Below are 15,430 nucleotides of genomic sequence, written 5' to 3'. Positions count from 1 at the left end.
GGCCACCAAATAGTAGTCGTGAGGTTGGGGACAACATCAAACAAGAAATAATGGATTTGTGCAATAAAGGGACAGCGGTAATCATGGGCGACTTTAATCTACGTATTATTTGGGCTCACCTAACTGGTAGCAATGCAGTGGAGGAGGATTTCCTGGAGTGTATTAGGGATGGTTTTCTAGACCAATATGTCGAGGAACCAACCAGAGAGCTGGCCATCCTAGACTGGGTGATATGTAATGAGAAAGGACTAATTAGCAATCTTGTTGTGTGAGGCCCCTTGGGGAAGACTGACCATAATATGGTAGAATTCCTTATTAAGATGGAGAGTGACAAAGTTAATTCAGAAACTAGGGTCCTGAACTTAAGGAAAGATAATTTTGATGGTATGAGGCGCGAATTGGCTAGATTATCTGGCAAATGATACTTAAAGGGTTGATGGTGGATAGGCAATGGCAAACCTTGAAAGATCTTATGGAAGAACTTCAGCAATTGTACATCCCTGTCTGGAGTAAAAATAAAATGGGGAAGGTGGCTCAACCGTGGCTAACAAAGGAAATTAAGGATAGTATTAATTCCAAAGAAGAGGCATACAAATTAGCTAGAAAAAGCAGCAAACCGGAGGACTGGGAGAATTTTAGAATTCAGCAGAGGAGGACAAAGGGTTTAATTAAGAGGGGGAAAATAGAGTACGAGAGGAAGCTTGCCAGAAACATAAAAACTGACTGCAAAAGCTTCTATAGATATATGAAGAGAAAAAGATTGGTGAAGACAAACGTAGTTCCCTTGCAGTCAGATTCGGGTGAATTTATAATGGGGAACAAAGAAATGGCAGACCAATTGAACACGTACTTTGGTTCTATCTTCACAAAGGAAGACACAAATAACCTTCCGGATGTACGAGGGGACCGAGGGTCTAGTGAGAAGAAGGAACTGAAGGATATCCTTATTAGGTGGGAAATTGTTAGGGAAATTGATGGGATTGTAGGCTGATAAATCCCCAGGGCCTGATAGTCTACATCCCAGAGTACTTAAGGAAGTGACCCTAGAAATAATGGATGCATTGGTGATAATTTTCCAACAGTCTATCGACTGTGGATCAGTTCCTATGGACTGGAGGGTTGTTAATGTAACACCACTTTTTAAAAGAGAGATTAGCCTGACATCGGTGGTGGGGAAAATGTTGGAATCAATCATTAAAGATGAAATAGCAGCGCATTTGGAGAGCACTGACAGGATAGGTCCAAGTCAGCATGGATTTATGAAAGGGAATTCATGCTTGACAAATCTTCTGGAATTTTTTGAGGATGTAACTAGTAGAGTGGACAAGGGAGAACCAGTGGATGTGGTATATTTGGACTTTCAAAAGGCTTTTGACAAGGTCCCACACAGGAGATTGGTGTGCAAAATCAAAGCACATGTTATTGGGGGTAATGTTCTGACGTGGATATAGAACTGGTTGGCAGACAGGAAGCAGAGAGTCGGGATTAACGAGTCCTTTTCAGAATGGCAGGCAGTGACTAGTGGAGTGCCGCAGGGCTCAGTGCTGGGACCCCAGCTCTTTATAATATATATTAATGATTTAGATGATAGAATTGAGTGCAATATCTCCAAGTTTACAGATGACACTAAACTGGGTGGCGGTGTGAGCTGTGAGGAGGACGCTAAGAGGCTGCAGGGTGACTTGGACAGGTTAGGCGAGTGGGCAAATACAGGGCAGATGCAGTATAATGTGGATAAATGTGAGGTTATCCACTTTGGGGGCAAAAACACGAGGGCAGAATATTATCTGAATGGCGGCAGATTAGGAAAACTGGAGGTGCAGCGAGAGCTGGGTGTCATGGTTCATCAGTCATTGAAAGTTGGCATGCGGTGAAGAAGGCGGTGAAGAAGGCAAATGGTATGTTGGCCTTCATAGCAAGGGGATTTGAATATAGGAGCAGGGAAGTCTTGCTGCAGTTGTACAGGGCCTTGGTGAGGCCCCACCTGGAATATTGTGTTCAGTTTTGGTTTCCTAATCTGAGGAAGGACGTTCTTGCTATTGAGGGAGTGCAGCGAAGGTTCACCAGACTGATTCCAGGGATGGCTGGACTGACATATGAAGAGAGACTGGATCAACTGGGCCTTTATACACTGGAGTTTAGAAGGATGAGGGGATCTCATAGAAACGTAAGATTCTGACGGGACTGGACAGGTTAGATGCGGGTAGGATGCTCCTGATGTTGGAGAAGTCCAGAACCAGGGGACACAGTCTTAGGATAAGGGGCAGGCCATTTAGGACTGAGATCAGGAGAAACTTCTTCACTCAGAGAGTGTTAACCTGTGGAATTCACTGCCGCAGATAGTTGTTGATGCCAGATCATTGGATATATTCAAGAGGGAGTTAGATATGGCCCTTACGGCTAATGGGATCAAGGGGTATGGAGAGAAAGCAGGAAAGGGGTACTGAAGGAATGATCAGCCATGATCTTATTGAATGGTGGTGCAGGCTCGAAGGGCCGAATGGCCGACTCCTGCACCTATTTTCTATGTTTCTATGTGTCATCTTGACCTGCAAAAGAAAGGAACTTGTGTAAGTGTCCAGCTATGTATGTGGAAGATATGCCTTCTATGGTTGAATAGCTGTGAAAGAGGAAGTGAGAGATGAGGATGTGAGTGTGAGTCGCTGCAGGTGCTTGGTGGTTGAGTGGTAGGGAAGTGCTGCTTTGCACAGCATGCGCAGACAGAGGTTCAGAGGCTGGTGTGTAGGAGATCTGGAAGCATGTACTCAACCTCACCACCCGACTGAGGTCATTGAATTTCTTTCTGCACGAGGTGACGGTTCTATCCATCACTGTGCTGGCCGACACCTCCTGGGCTACCTGACGCCATAAGGCTCTGAAAACCTGTGGAGATGGCCTCCGAGATGGAGGGAACAGTGACTTCCTCCTTCTCTCCACTCTCCCATCAATGTCTCCAGCGCCACAACATGAAAACATGTGGCCCTCTCCCTTGAATTGGGATTCGCTGCAGCCATTTCACAAAAGGTCTCGGAGATGCTGAGATGCACAGATGACTGACTCAAGTGCAGCAATGCTGAAAATGAGCAGCAGCAGGCTAAGTGAGTTGGCAAAAATTTGGCAGATGGAGTAAAATTCAAAGAGCAAATTATTATTTAAATGGTAAAAGATTGAAAAGTGCTGCAATCTTGGTCTTTATTGCAAAGGCGATGGAGTATAAAAGCAGGGAAGTCTTGCTGCAGTTATCCAGGATTTTGGTGAGGCCACACCTGGAATAATGCGTGCAGTTTTGGTTTCCATATTTACGAAAGGATATACTTGCTTTGGACGCAGTCAGTCAAGGTTCACTAGGTTGATTCCAGACATGAGGGAATAGACTTATTAGGAGAGGTTGAGTAGGTTGGGCCTCTACTCATTGGAATTGAGAAGAATGAGAGGTGATCTTATCGAAACGTATAAGATTATGAGGGAGCTTGACAGGGTGGATGCAGAGAGGATGTTTCCATTGATAGGGGAGACATAGAAACATAGAAAATAGGTGCAGGAGTAGGCCAATTCCGCCCTTCAAGCCTGCACCACCATTCAATAAAATCATGGCTGATCATTCACCTCAGTACCCCTTTCCTGCTTTCTCACCATACCCCTTGATCCCTTGAGCCGTAAGGGCCATATCTAACTCCAATGAGCTGGCATCAACAGCTCTCTGCGGTAGATAATTCCACAGGTTAACAACTCTGAGTGAAGAAGTTTCTCCTCATCTCAGTCCTAAATGGCTTACCCCCGATCCTTAGACTGTATCCCCTGGTTCTGGACTTCCCCAACATCAGGAACATTCTTCCTGCATCTAACCTGTCCAGTCCCGTCAGAATTTTACATGGTTCTATGAGATCCCCTCTCATCCTTATAAACTCCAGTGAATACAGGCCCAGTCGATGCAGTCTCTCCTCTTTTGTCAGTCCTGCCATCCCGGGAATCAGTCTGGTGAACCTTTGCTGCACTCCCTCAATAGCAAGAACGTCCTTCTTCAGATTAGGAGAACAAAAGTGAACACAATATTACAGGTGAGGCTTCACCAAGGCCCTGTACAACTGCAGTAAGACCTGCCTGCTCCGATACTAAATCCTCTAGCGATGAAGGCCAACATTCCATTTGCTTTCTTCACCGCCTGCTGTACCTGCATGCCAACTTTCAATGACTGATGTACCATTATCCCCAGGTCATGTTGCACCTCCACTTTTCCTAATCTGCCACCATTCAGATAATATTCTGCCTTCGTGTTTTTGTCACCAAAGTGGATAACCTCACATTTATCCACATTATACTGCATCTGCCATGCATTTGCCCACTCACCTAACCTGTCCAAGTCACCCTGCAGCCTCTTAGCATCCTCCTCACAGCTCACACCGCCACCCAGTTTAGTGTCATCTGCAATCTTGGAGATATTACACTCAATTCCTTCATCTAAATCATTGATGTATATTGTAAGTAGCTGGGGTCCACACTGAGCCCTGTGGCACCCCACTAGTCACTGCCTGCCATTCCGAAAAGGACCCGTTTATCCCGACTCTCTGCTTCCTGTCTGTCAGTACATTACCCCCAATGCCATGTGATTTAATTTTGCACAACAATCTCTTGTGTGGGACCTTGTCAAAAGCGTTTTGAAAGTCCGAATACACCACATCCACTGGTTCCCCCTTGTCCACTCTACTAGTTACATCCTCAAAAAATTCCAGAAGATTAGTCAAGCTTGATTTCCCTTTCATAAATTCATGCTGACTTGGACTGATCCTGTCACTCTTTTCCAAATGCGTTGCTATTTCATCTTTAATAATTGATTCCAACATTTTCCCCACTACTGATGTCAGGCTAACCGGTCTATAATTACCCGTTTTCTCTCTCCCTCCTTTTTTAAAAAAAGTGGTGTTACATTAGCTACCCTCAGTCCATAGGAACTGATCCAGAGTCAATAGACTGTTGGAAAATCACCATTGCATCCACTATTTCGAGCACCCCTTCCTTAAGTACTCTGGGATGCAGAGTATCAAGCCCCGGGGATTTATCGGCCTTCAATCCCATCAATTTCCCTAACACAATTTCCCGCCTAATAAGGATTTCCTTCAGTTCCTCCTTCTCTCTAGACTCCCAGTCCCCTAGTATTTCCGGAAGATTAATTGTGTCTTCCTTCATGAAGACAGAACCAAAATATTTATTCAACTGGTCTGCCATTTCTTTGTTCCCCATTATAAGTTCACCTGAATCTGACTGCAAGGGACCTATGTTTGTCTTCACTAATCTTTTTCTCTTCACATATCTATAGAAGCTTTTGCAGTCAGTTTTTATGTTCCCAGCTAGCTTCCACTCATACTCTATTTTCCCCCTCCTAATTAAACTCTTTGTCCTCCTCTGCTGAATTCTAAATTTCTCCCAGTCCTCAGGTTTGCTGCCTTTTCTGGCCAATTTATATGCCTTTTCCTTGGATTTAGCACTATCCTTAATTTCCCTTGTTTGCCATGGTTGTGCCAACTTCCCCATTTTATTTTCACTCCAGACAGGGATGTACAATTGTTGAAGTTCATCCATGTGATCTTTAAATGTTTGCCATTGCCTATCCACCATCAAGCGTTCAAGTATCATTCGCCTGTCTATTCTGGACAATTCACGTCTCATACCATCGGAGTTACCTTTCCTTAAGTTCAGGACCCTAGTTTCTGAATTAACTGTGTCACTCTCCATCTTAATAAAGAATTCTACCATATTATGGTCGCTCTTCCCAAAGTGGCCTCACACAACAAGATTGCTAAATAGTCCTTTCTCATTACACATCATCCAGTCTAGGATGGCCAGGCCTCTAGTTGGTTCCTCGACAGATTGGTCTAGAAAACCATCTCTAATACACTCCAGCAAATCCTGCTCCACCGTATTGTTAACAGTTTGGTTAGCCCAATCTATATGTAGATTAAAGTTGACCATGATAACTGCTGTACCTTTATTGCACGCATCCCTAATTTCTCGTTTGATGCTGTCCCCAACCTCACTACTACTGTTTGGTGGTCTGTACATAACTTCCACTTGCGTTTTCTGCCCTTTGGTATTCCGCAGCTCCACCCATACAGATTCCACATCATCCAAGCTAATGTCCTTCCTTACTATTGTGTTAATTGCCTCTTTAACCAGAAAATCTACCTCACCTCCTTTTCCTTTCTGTCTATCCTTCCTGAATGTTGAATGCCGCTGGATGTTGAGTTCCCAGCCTTGGTCACCCTGGAGCCATGTCTCAGTGATGCCAATTATATCATATTCGTTAATTGCTGCCTGCGCAGTTAATTCGTCTACTTTATTACGAATACTCCTTGCATTGAGGCACGATGCCTTCTGGCTTGTCTTTTTAACACACTTTGCTAAAACTAGGTGGCATAATATTAGAATAAGGGGCCGCTCATTTAAAACTGAGGACCCCAAGTTTCCACATGATTTGCTCCTGATTTTTAGGAGCAACTGGTGGAGAACGGAGTATCTTAGAAATCGGAATTCTCCACATTTAAGTTTTCTGCAGTTCTAGTCAGGTAGAACAGTTTCACTTGAACAGAATTATTTTTTCAAAAGGGGACGTGTCCGGCCACTGACGCCTGATTTGAAAGTTTCCACAGTGAAAACGTACTCCAAACTAACTTAGAATGGAGCAAGTGAAGATTTTTGTAGGCTTGAAAAAACCTTGTCTACACATTAAAAAATCAGGTGCAGGTTACAAATTAGGCGTCCGGAACGAGGTGGGGGGGGGGGCGAAGGGAAGTCATTACATTCTACAATAAATCTTTAGTTATACTTATACAAATATTATACAAATAAATCCAACCTGAATAAAAATTTATAAGCAAAGAAAAGATTAAATAAACCATGTTCCTACCTGTGTGAAAGTGCTTCAGGCAGGCCTTTCAGGCAGCGGTTTGCCGTCGGGACCGACCGACGGCAGGGGGAGGCAGAGAGAAGGCTGCAGGAAGCCTCATTACTTGAGGCAGCCGTTTGCCGTCAGGCCCGACGGACGGCAGGGGGAGAAAGCTGCAAGAAGCCTCGGTGCTGATCATGGAAGGGCAATGTGGTTTTATTAAAAGATGTTAAAAATTGAACAGCTACAAAGAATTTGAATAGTCTCAAACAAGTGCATGTGTCCCATTTATCACAGTCTATCTTTAATTACAGAATGCACCCCCTCACCCTCACACACAGAAATATCAAGAAAATTAAAATACAAGCCTTTGCAAGGGTTCAATAAACAAATTTCCACTTTTTCTGCAGCACTTTTTAAAATGGCCAAGTGCCAATGTTTCCTTCAGACTGCGCGTGCGCGAACGCTCCAACGCGCACGCGCAGGGCTGCCGGCATGAAAAAAACTCATTTAAATTGTACCCACCCCCTCCTAATTACAAAATCGGTGCGAGTGGTAGGCTCCGCCCCCTGGGCGCCGCGCCAAGCAGACATCGAGCTGCAAAGCACTCGAGAATAGCGCGTTTTTCTCCAGGCGCCGTTTTCGGCGCGAAAAACAGGCGCCCAGCTTGGAGGGGCGCCTGTTTTGCCGCGTGTGGAAACTTGGGGCCGAGATGAGGAGAAATTTCTTCTCTCAGAAGGCTGTAAATCTGTAGAATTTGCTGCCTCAGAGAGCTGTGGAGCTGAATACATTTAAGACAGAGATAGACAGTTTCTTAACCGATAAAGGAATAAGGGGGTATGGGGAGCGGGCAGGGAAGTGGACCTGAGTCCATGATCGTATCATGGATGATATAATTAAATGGCGGAGCAGGCTCGAGGGGTCGTATGGCCTACTCTTATGTTCTTATGAAATGACCTCCTCTTTAAGAGCTGGATCGAGTTGGCGTCAAGGATTGAAGGCTGATTGCAAGTCAGCTGAAATTAGATAACTCTCTGACTAGTGCCACTGCAGCACCCAGCTGAGGCCATTAGTGGCTGATTTCCTGTCCTCCTTCACTCCCGGGGAAAAAAATGCTGAATTTCACACAATTTGGCAAGGCATCTTGCCGGGCGCTAAATTTTGTAAAAATTAAAAGTTACCACTATCGAATTTCACCCCCTTAATATCACAAGGACACTGTAATTTACAAATATATTTGCAAATTAGCCTTACAAGTGTCATTTTCAACCTGATGGTTGGTTATAAAGTCATTAGACACATGGAATCAGAAGGATTCTTTCTATAAAATAAAAAGAAAACAAGTGTTGAAAGTCATACATGTGCCATCTAATTTGGGTGGCGCTGCTCTAACTGGAGTATTGGTAGTGCTGTGCCATAAACTGTTTACCATTTGCTAGCATGCTGATTGCTGGTCAATGACATGGCTTTAATAAGAAAGATATACATCCATTAGTTAAATGAAGCCATGCCCTGCAGCCAACCAGGAATGTAGCCAGTGACCTTGTTCATTATAACAGACTGCTGTAAGGAGGTTTGTCTATCCACAATGGAAAATTGTGATGCTCAAAAATACTTCAGTTATTGTAGCCACACCACCACCTATGGAGTTATCTTGCTCTATGTAACATTTACTACAATGTCCAGCACCCAAGTCCCACTTTCACCACACTATTAGATCTATGAATTGGGTCAAGAGCAATGTTGCCTCCAAGCTGCTCGGTAGTGCAGCTCTCTGCCAGATTTTACAATGTTAAATTGCGTGGGACGCGTTAATTTGCAACACCTAAAGCTCTGATTGGGTCCCCTTGATCACAAGACCTGATTACTGATTAGTCCCCTTGGAGGGTAAGATACACCCAGCAGTTTCTCTGGAATGTGTAATTAGAATGCCCTGCCTATGTAATCAGTGCTTCAGTGTTGTTGCAAAGTGTAATTCAAGCCATTCTGACTGCCAACTCCAGAAGAACAGAGCTCACTTGGAACAGACAGGGCTCACTCTCGCGAGTTCAGATTTTTCTCTCTCTCTCTCTCTCTCTCTCTAGAACATTGGTCAGGAGTGGATGAATTCTGCACTGACATTTTTACCACACAACACCATAAAATTTGCAAGAATTACTTTTATACCTTTTGTCATTTTGTAAACAAGTGTTATAAATGAGAAAACTTAATCACTTTTCGATTCAGAAGAAATATTTGTGTCTCTCTCCAAATACATTTCTGATTCTATATTCATGGTCATAAATTATATCAACGTAAAGCAGACAGGCAATCATATTACCCCGCCAGTTCTTTGATCTTTTTCAACCTTATTTCAGTTCTCATTATGGGCCCAAATTTCCCCAGCGGCCTAGAGCTGCGTAGTTAGCCGTGGCACACCGATTTTGTGGGGCAAAAAACGCGCTGAAAATGTACCTCTTAATTTGGCCGCTCCTTCATCGTTCTGGTCCCATGGCGTGGCGCTGCAGAGCCTGCGGGGGGGGGGGGCGGCAGAGCTTCAGCCGTGCTTGCTCAGCGCAGCCAGCAAGGGCGGCGGGGTTTGGGCCCAGCATCTCCTCGAGTGCCGGTAGGGGATGCATGTCCGTTTCAGCGTGCGCGCATGCGCAATACACATTTCAGCATGCGCGTAATGGAGCAGGAAGCTTGGCAATCGGCCAATTAAAGGGAGAGCGTCCTCAGTGCCTCAGCAGCATTGGCAATGGACCATATATAAAGGTAAGGTGTGAATAGTGATTTTTGGGTGGCTGAGAGTGTGGAAAGGAGTGCTGCATAGGTGGAAGAAAGGTGGAAACTGTGATTTTTCAAGATTACATGAGTGTAAATCCAATGCACCAATGATGCAAGAGCGTGCAGCAAGAACAAAGAAGTTCCTCCATGAGGAAGTGGAGAAACTAGTCACTGTCATTGAGGTCAAATGGCTGGAGCTGGATATCAGTAAGAGTGGTCCCACAAAAGTTCCACACAAAGAAATGAGAAGACGATGGAACCGAGTTGCAGAAGAATACTCCGCAGGGGTGAATACCACAAGATCTGGAAGCCAGTGCAAAAAGAAATGGCAGGATGTTGTTCAAGTAGTGAGTGTAAGTAATATCTTCATCTTTAAATGGAATTGCAATTGTAAATGTGACCATCTGTATATGTCCCACACAGCAGAAGCGCACCATGTGTGAAAAATTATATTTTCATCTTTGCAGAAGAAATTGGCCCACAACAAAAGGGGGAAGACTTAGAACAGGAGGAGGGCTGCCAAATCTGAACCAACTATCATCCCTGGAACAGAGGGTTGCTGCCTTGCTGAGTCACACCTGCAGAAAAAGAATCAGATCTGCACAAGCTGGTCCCACACGCGAGGGTGAGGGTGAGTCATTAAAATGCATAGTCACCCTTCAAGTCAATCTGCTGACTGGGCTGCTATGCGTGAGACTACTCATGCCACCCATCCTGCCCCTTCCTGTGCTGCTAACCATTTGACTGTTCTGTTGTATTTTGCAGAAGACGACAATCCTGAACATCCTGAAAATCCACCAGAAGATCCAGATGTGTGCGCTCCAGACCAAGGCGGGTGGGGGGAGGAGGGGTCCATGGAAATGTGTTCACAGGAGAATGCTGATCATGATATGGATCAGTCCATAGTCCATCACACTGCCAGAAACCTCCATGAGCTCCGCAGCGACATTCCATGGTTTCACACCGTCCGAGGTTGCGAGTCCCAGTGGCGGTGGTGAAATGCATGTTGGAACACCCAGTGCCCCACCATCCCAGCCTGTGCCTCGCATTGGAGGGGTGCCACTAGGAGAAGCCGACCAGTCTCTCCTGAGATGCAGCCTTCATCAGATGTTAATCAGGTTATGTCATTGGGTGAGGAGACCAATGCCCTTACAAGATCACTCATGGCGACCGTCGGTGGGGTGCATGATGAGGTAGCGAAACTGTCGGGAGAAATATCAGCACTGAGATGGGAACTGAGGGCAGGCATTTCCGAGGGCATGCAAATGAGGGAGCTAGCTGCTGAAATAAAGGCACAAAGGCCGGATACTCAAATGCCACTCCCACTTCAATCCATGCACCAGCCACCGGGTGAGACCCAACCCCCCACCATCACCGACCCTATGAGGAAGTGCACTTTCCCCGAGATGTGGGTGAGGGATGGGTGCAGCCTTTCTTTGCTGTTGTTGCAATGCATTGTAAAATATCCAATAAAAGATATTTTGTATTAAAACTGAATCATGTTCCATTAGGACCACACAACATTTAGGAACAACTGTAAAAAGTTAAAATCCCTCACCCCTATAGTCATGCGTGCCTGCCACACCTACCCCTGGTGGGAGGGCGAGCTGGTGCGTTCTGCAGTCGGCAAGGTAGGACCGCACTATTTTCAGTAGCTGATTTATCTTTTATTTATTTTTGATGATGTTGTGCAGCTGTTGTGCTGAAGATGTTGTGATGTTGTTTAGTGCTTTAGAATCCTCTAACTCACCTTCCCCACCCCCTATCTCTGGCTACCTGCGCTGATTTCTTAAATATAGGTAAGGTTTTTCTGTGCCTGCAAAAGTGGGCACATACACTGGCCTACGTTAGTTTGGAGTAACTTTCAACTGGCCAAATTTGCCTCTCTGGCCAAAAGAGGCATAAGTGGCTGGTCACACCCCCTTTTGGAGAGAAAAAACAAACTAGAAAAAAAGCTAACTTACTGACTTACACTAGAGCAAGTTAATTGGGGAAATTTGCGATTTTTAAGTTACTCCAAAAAAAGCTACTTACTCCCAAAAAAACAGGGCAACTCCTGGGGAAATTTGAGCCCCATGTTAGCTCCTTTTCATGGTTGAATTGCAACTTCCCAAACCTTTGACTGCATTTATCTTTGGCTTGAAACCTTTGTAAGGTTTCAGTAACACACCCAGGTAAATGAACAGCACTCTCTGATAATTCCTGTTAAGTACTGGACTATCTTGTGCCACCATAAAATTTCACTTCAGTCTTTGAAAGTGGTCAAATCTCACAGCAGACCTCATTTAAAGTTTAAAGTATGATGCAAATATATTAAACAATAAACAGGTGACTGATACAACAGTGATTATAATAGTTACATATTTACAATAGCATTTTGTCTAATTCTTTAAGCATAAAACATAATTTAAAAAAATTATTTGCAACTCAGAGCTAATTAATCTTTTACAAAACTTAATATACTTTAAATTGCTCTTATCTTTTAAGAATATCAACCTATTGGTTCCTCTCAAACCCTCTCTTGGTTGCTTTCAAACAGTTTCCTGGCTACATGATTTTCCAATTGCTGACTGGCTTCTATAAGAGAACCTTCCAACAGCCAAGATTCAAATAAAGTTGTTTATTTTATATCCCTAGAGGGTTACTGGGATAGTTTGGATTTTGAATAATTAGTCTTTCAAGTTCAAAAAGGAACACTCACTCAAATACAAACTGAACTAATCTTGAAGTCTGCATATATTTGAAACTCATGTTAAATGACCCTCTCATATCTGTTACCGGAGTACAGCAACAAACTTCAAAACATTACATTCGAGAAAAACCTAGTACAAGATTCTGGCTTAGCTGGCATGAAGTAAAATGCAAAAGCACAGTCTATAAATGACTGGCCTATCTGGCACCCTACTCCAGGAACCAACTTAATCAACATTCTAAACAGCTCTGGGAATTAACTCTTAAGTAAGCGGAAACTAATCTTTATAGCAATATCATAATATGAATTAAGTCAAAATTCCCTCCAGGCCATACAGGTAAAAATTCCCTAAACTTACACAATGCTGCGCAATATTTTTAAAATTGAGAATAAAGCATCTAGGGCCCAAAATTCCACATTGCCATTTTTTCAGATTAATATCCATTTTTTAGTCCGAAATAATGCCCCCAAAAAGTCCGAAGTTTCGCCAAAATTATGTTTCATTTTGGTGCAGCGCAGAAACACCTCTGGTTTTGAGGGTGGAGCTAATTTTTTGGACCGAAAAAGTGTGGCCCCCGTTCTGCACATGCCCAATCATTTAGGTTTCCAGGATAACGTGAGGCACAATGGGAGGGAACGAGCTGCCTCTATCACGTTCCCAAGCATGGGAGGAAGGAAATGTGGGCTGAGGGCTGCTTTTATAAAATTGTGTAGAAGGAGCTTTACTTTGAGGGAACTAACCCAGGCTGTACCTGCCCTGGGAGTGTTTTGATACTGAATCAAATGGCAGCTGCCCCTAACCCTGGCCAAATGGCCTGCTGGGTGTTTCATCATAATAAATATTAAGTCCTAAAAATAAAATAACTTTCTTTTATAATTAAGTAATTCAAAGATAATATTGCATCACTACATTCACTAGGAACTTAATAAATACAACACAAGTTAATCCTAAGCCCCTGTAACACCGATTTCGATTTGGTACGGTAAGGTTTTAAAAAGTGGTCCTTAGCGCTGTCCTTAATAAAAATCTTTATTGGCAAAACTCACAAAAACGGGCAAAAATTGCATTATGGGTGGGTTTGACCCCGAGTGACGTCAGAAAAAGAGTACTTAAAAAAAAACGGCTGTTTATTTGTTAAGGACGGTGTTATACCATTGGCGAAACTTGTAAAATTAAGTTCGCTCCAAAAAAAATAGAGCTAAATAGTGGTGAATTTTGGGCCTCTATTCTTCAGCTATTCGTAGCCTAATAAATTTGATTTAAAAGAAATAAAATGAAGGTTTCTAAAGTAATTCCAGTATTTGTATGAAAAAGCAACTATATCCAGTTGCTTGCACTCAAATTTTTGTATTATATTCAAAATAAAACCGCAGTTATTTGATAAGGAGCCAGAACGTCTATAAACTGAATGACTTAATCAACCACACTCAAAAAAGCTCAGTCTTTTGACATGGAGTCTGATTCGTAATTGAACTCTGACTTAACTCACCTAGTGATTATTTAACAGCAGTTAAATATTTGACCTTAAAAGAACACAGGAAGAAATACTTCCTGATTTAGCAGCAGAACAATGCATTGTTGATTATATGGTATAATGTTCCTCTCCTCAGACTGTTGATGTGATCTACATATAGTCAACCTCAAAGTAATTGGCTAGTTATGATTCAGCAGTACACGAAAAGGGAGTGGCAGGATCATTTGCTCCTTTGTATGGCTAAAAAGTAGTGTTTACTGACATTTTTAGTCTGCGGGCTGAACCTGTGATTTTCATGAGGTCCATCAGTGTGAGTGCTCAAATGCTCTAAACAGTTTAATTGTCTGAGGGACTATTTTCAGAGAACAGAACAAATTAATGATTGATGGGATTAGTCAAGACAATCCGAATCTCTTTCATACTTACATCTGTTTATCCTATCCACAAAAATTCCAATTCTCATGCAGTCTGCAGCCTCTGGGCTTTCAGGCAGTGGTAGATCCTCACAGTTTGGCAACTGAAGTTGCATAAGAATGAATGGGTTTGACCTTGCGATAATGTATTCTGTTCTGCACAGATCATTTTCCAGAACTTCGCACTCATCCCGGCATAATTCACGTGGTTTGGGACTACGGGAATTATCATCGCAGAGAGGAAATACAAAGTGACAGAAAGATGGAATGGCAAACTGTGAGCACTGATCCGAGAGGTGGGTGGAAGTTCCAATCATAGTAAATGCAGCTGAAATTAAAGCACAAAATTTAAATTTATAAAGCAATGCTATATAAAACCTACAATTATCAAACACCTCATTACAATAAATCACGTGTCCCAGTTTTATATATACACATTTGTTTAATTAAGGATCACATTAACTAAATTCTAGTTGCAACCTGTCTAAATTAAAAATAATTCATGTACATAATGTTAATCTTCAGATTGGAGATTACAATTTTAATGAAATATCAAAGTATTATTGAAGAACATATGTGGAATTTAGTTTTTAAAACCTGGGTTCTTTACTGATTAAAATAAAGCATAAAGTTTAAATGTGCATATAGGGTTTTAATTTTAGATGACTGAACAAAATTACAGTTTAGCCTGGGCTGCACCCAATGACATCCTTAGTTAAACAAAAATAGTTGCTTTTAAACAGAACACAAGATTATGTGAACTCCATTATTTGTTCACTTAATGGTTCGGTTTTATCAATGCCAGAAAATTTTACTATTTAAACACTGATGATCTTGAACAGTAATTGTTGATTTTTAAATAGTTTGTTCACTTTTACTTTATCTTAGCCACTGATTTTGTTTAGATCCTGATATATAGAATAGTTAAAACTAAATGTTACATATATAATTCTCATTGTTTCAATTTCAAAAAAAGAATAATTTGTAAGTCTTGAAACCTGAATATCACTGTTTGGTTTAGATATAGGACTATTTCACTGCCAGCCAGAATACCCAGTTTGGTTTCCACCTTCAAATCCACATTGAAACTCATGGGGACCATATTTTACTAATTTGCTACCAATACATGAGAACTGATAATACCAGTATCAGCAGAGACTCCTTCATTTGCCAAGCTGCAGAGTGGCACTGAAATCTGTCTATC

The 15,430-nt window shown here is 42.6% G+C and overlaps 1 protein-coding gene across 2 annotated transcripts in view; it reads right to left on the bottom strand.

Annotated features, from left to right (window-relative positions):
• LOC139228082 (tyrosine-protein kinase transmembrane receptor ROR2-like) overlaps positions 1-15,430 on the bottom strand; it is a 304,606-nt gene that overhangs the window by 12,904 nt on the left and 276,272 nt on the right. For both annotated transcript variants that reach the window (XM_070859350.1, XM_070859290.1), the window contains one exon: positions 14,240-14,554. In XM_070859350.1, coding sequence (XP_070715451.1) covers positions 14,240-14,554 — 315 coding nt within the window. The remainder of the gene's footprint in view (positions 1-14,239; positions 14,555-15,430) is intronic.

The sequence above is a fragment of the Pristiophorus japonicus genome, chromosome 1 (assembly GCF_044704955.1).
Source record: "Pristiophorus japonicus isolate sPriJap1 chromosome 1, sPriJap1.hap1, whole genome shotgun sequence".
Taxonomy (NCBI): Eukaryota; Metazoa; Chordata; class Chondrichthyes; family Pristiophoridae; genus Pristiophorus; species Pristiophorus japonicus.
Note: the sequence above shows the minus strand (reverse complement) of the source record. Positions and strands in the feature narration are given on the sequence as shown.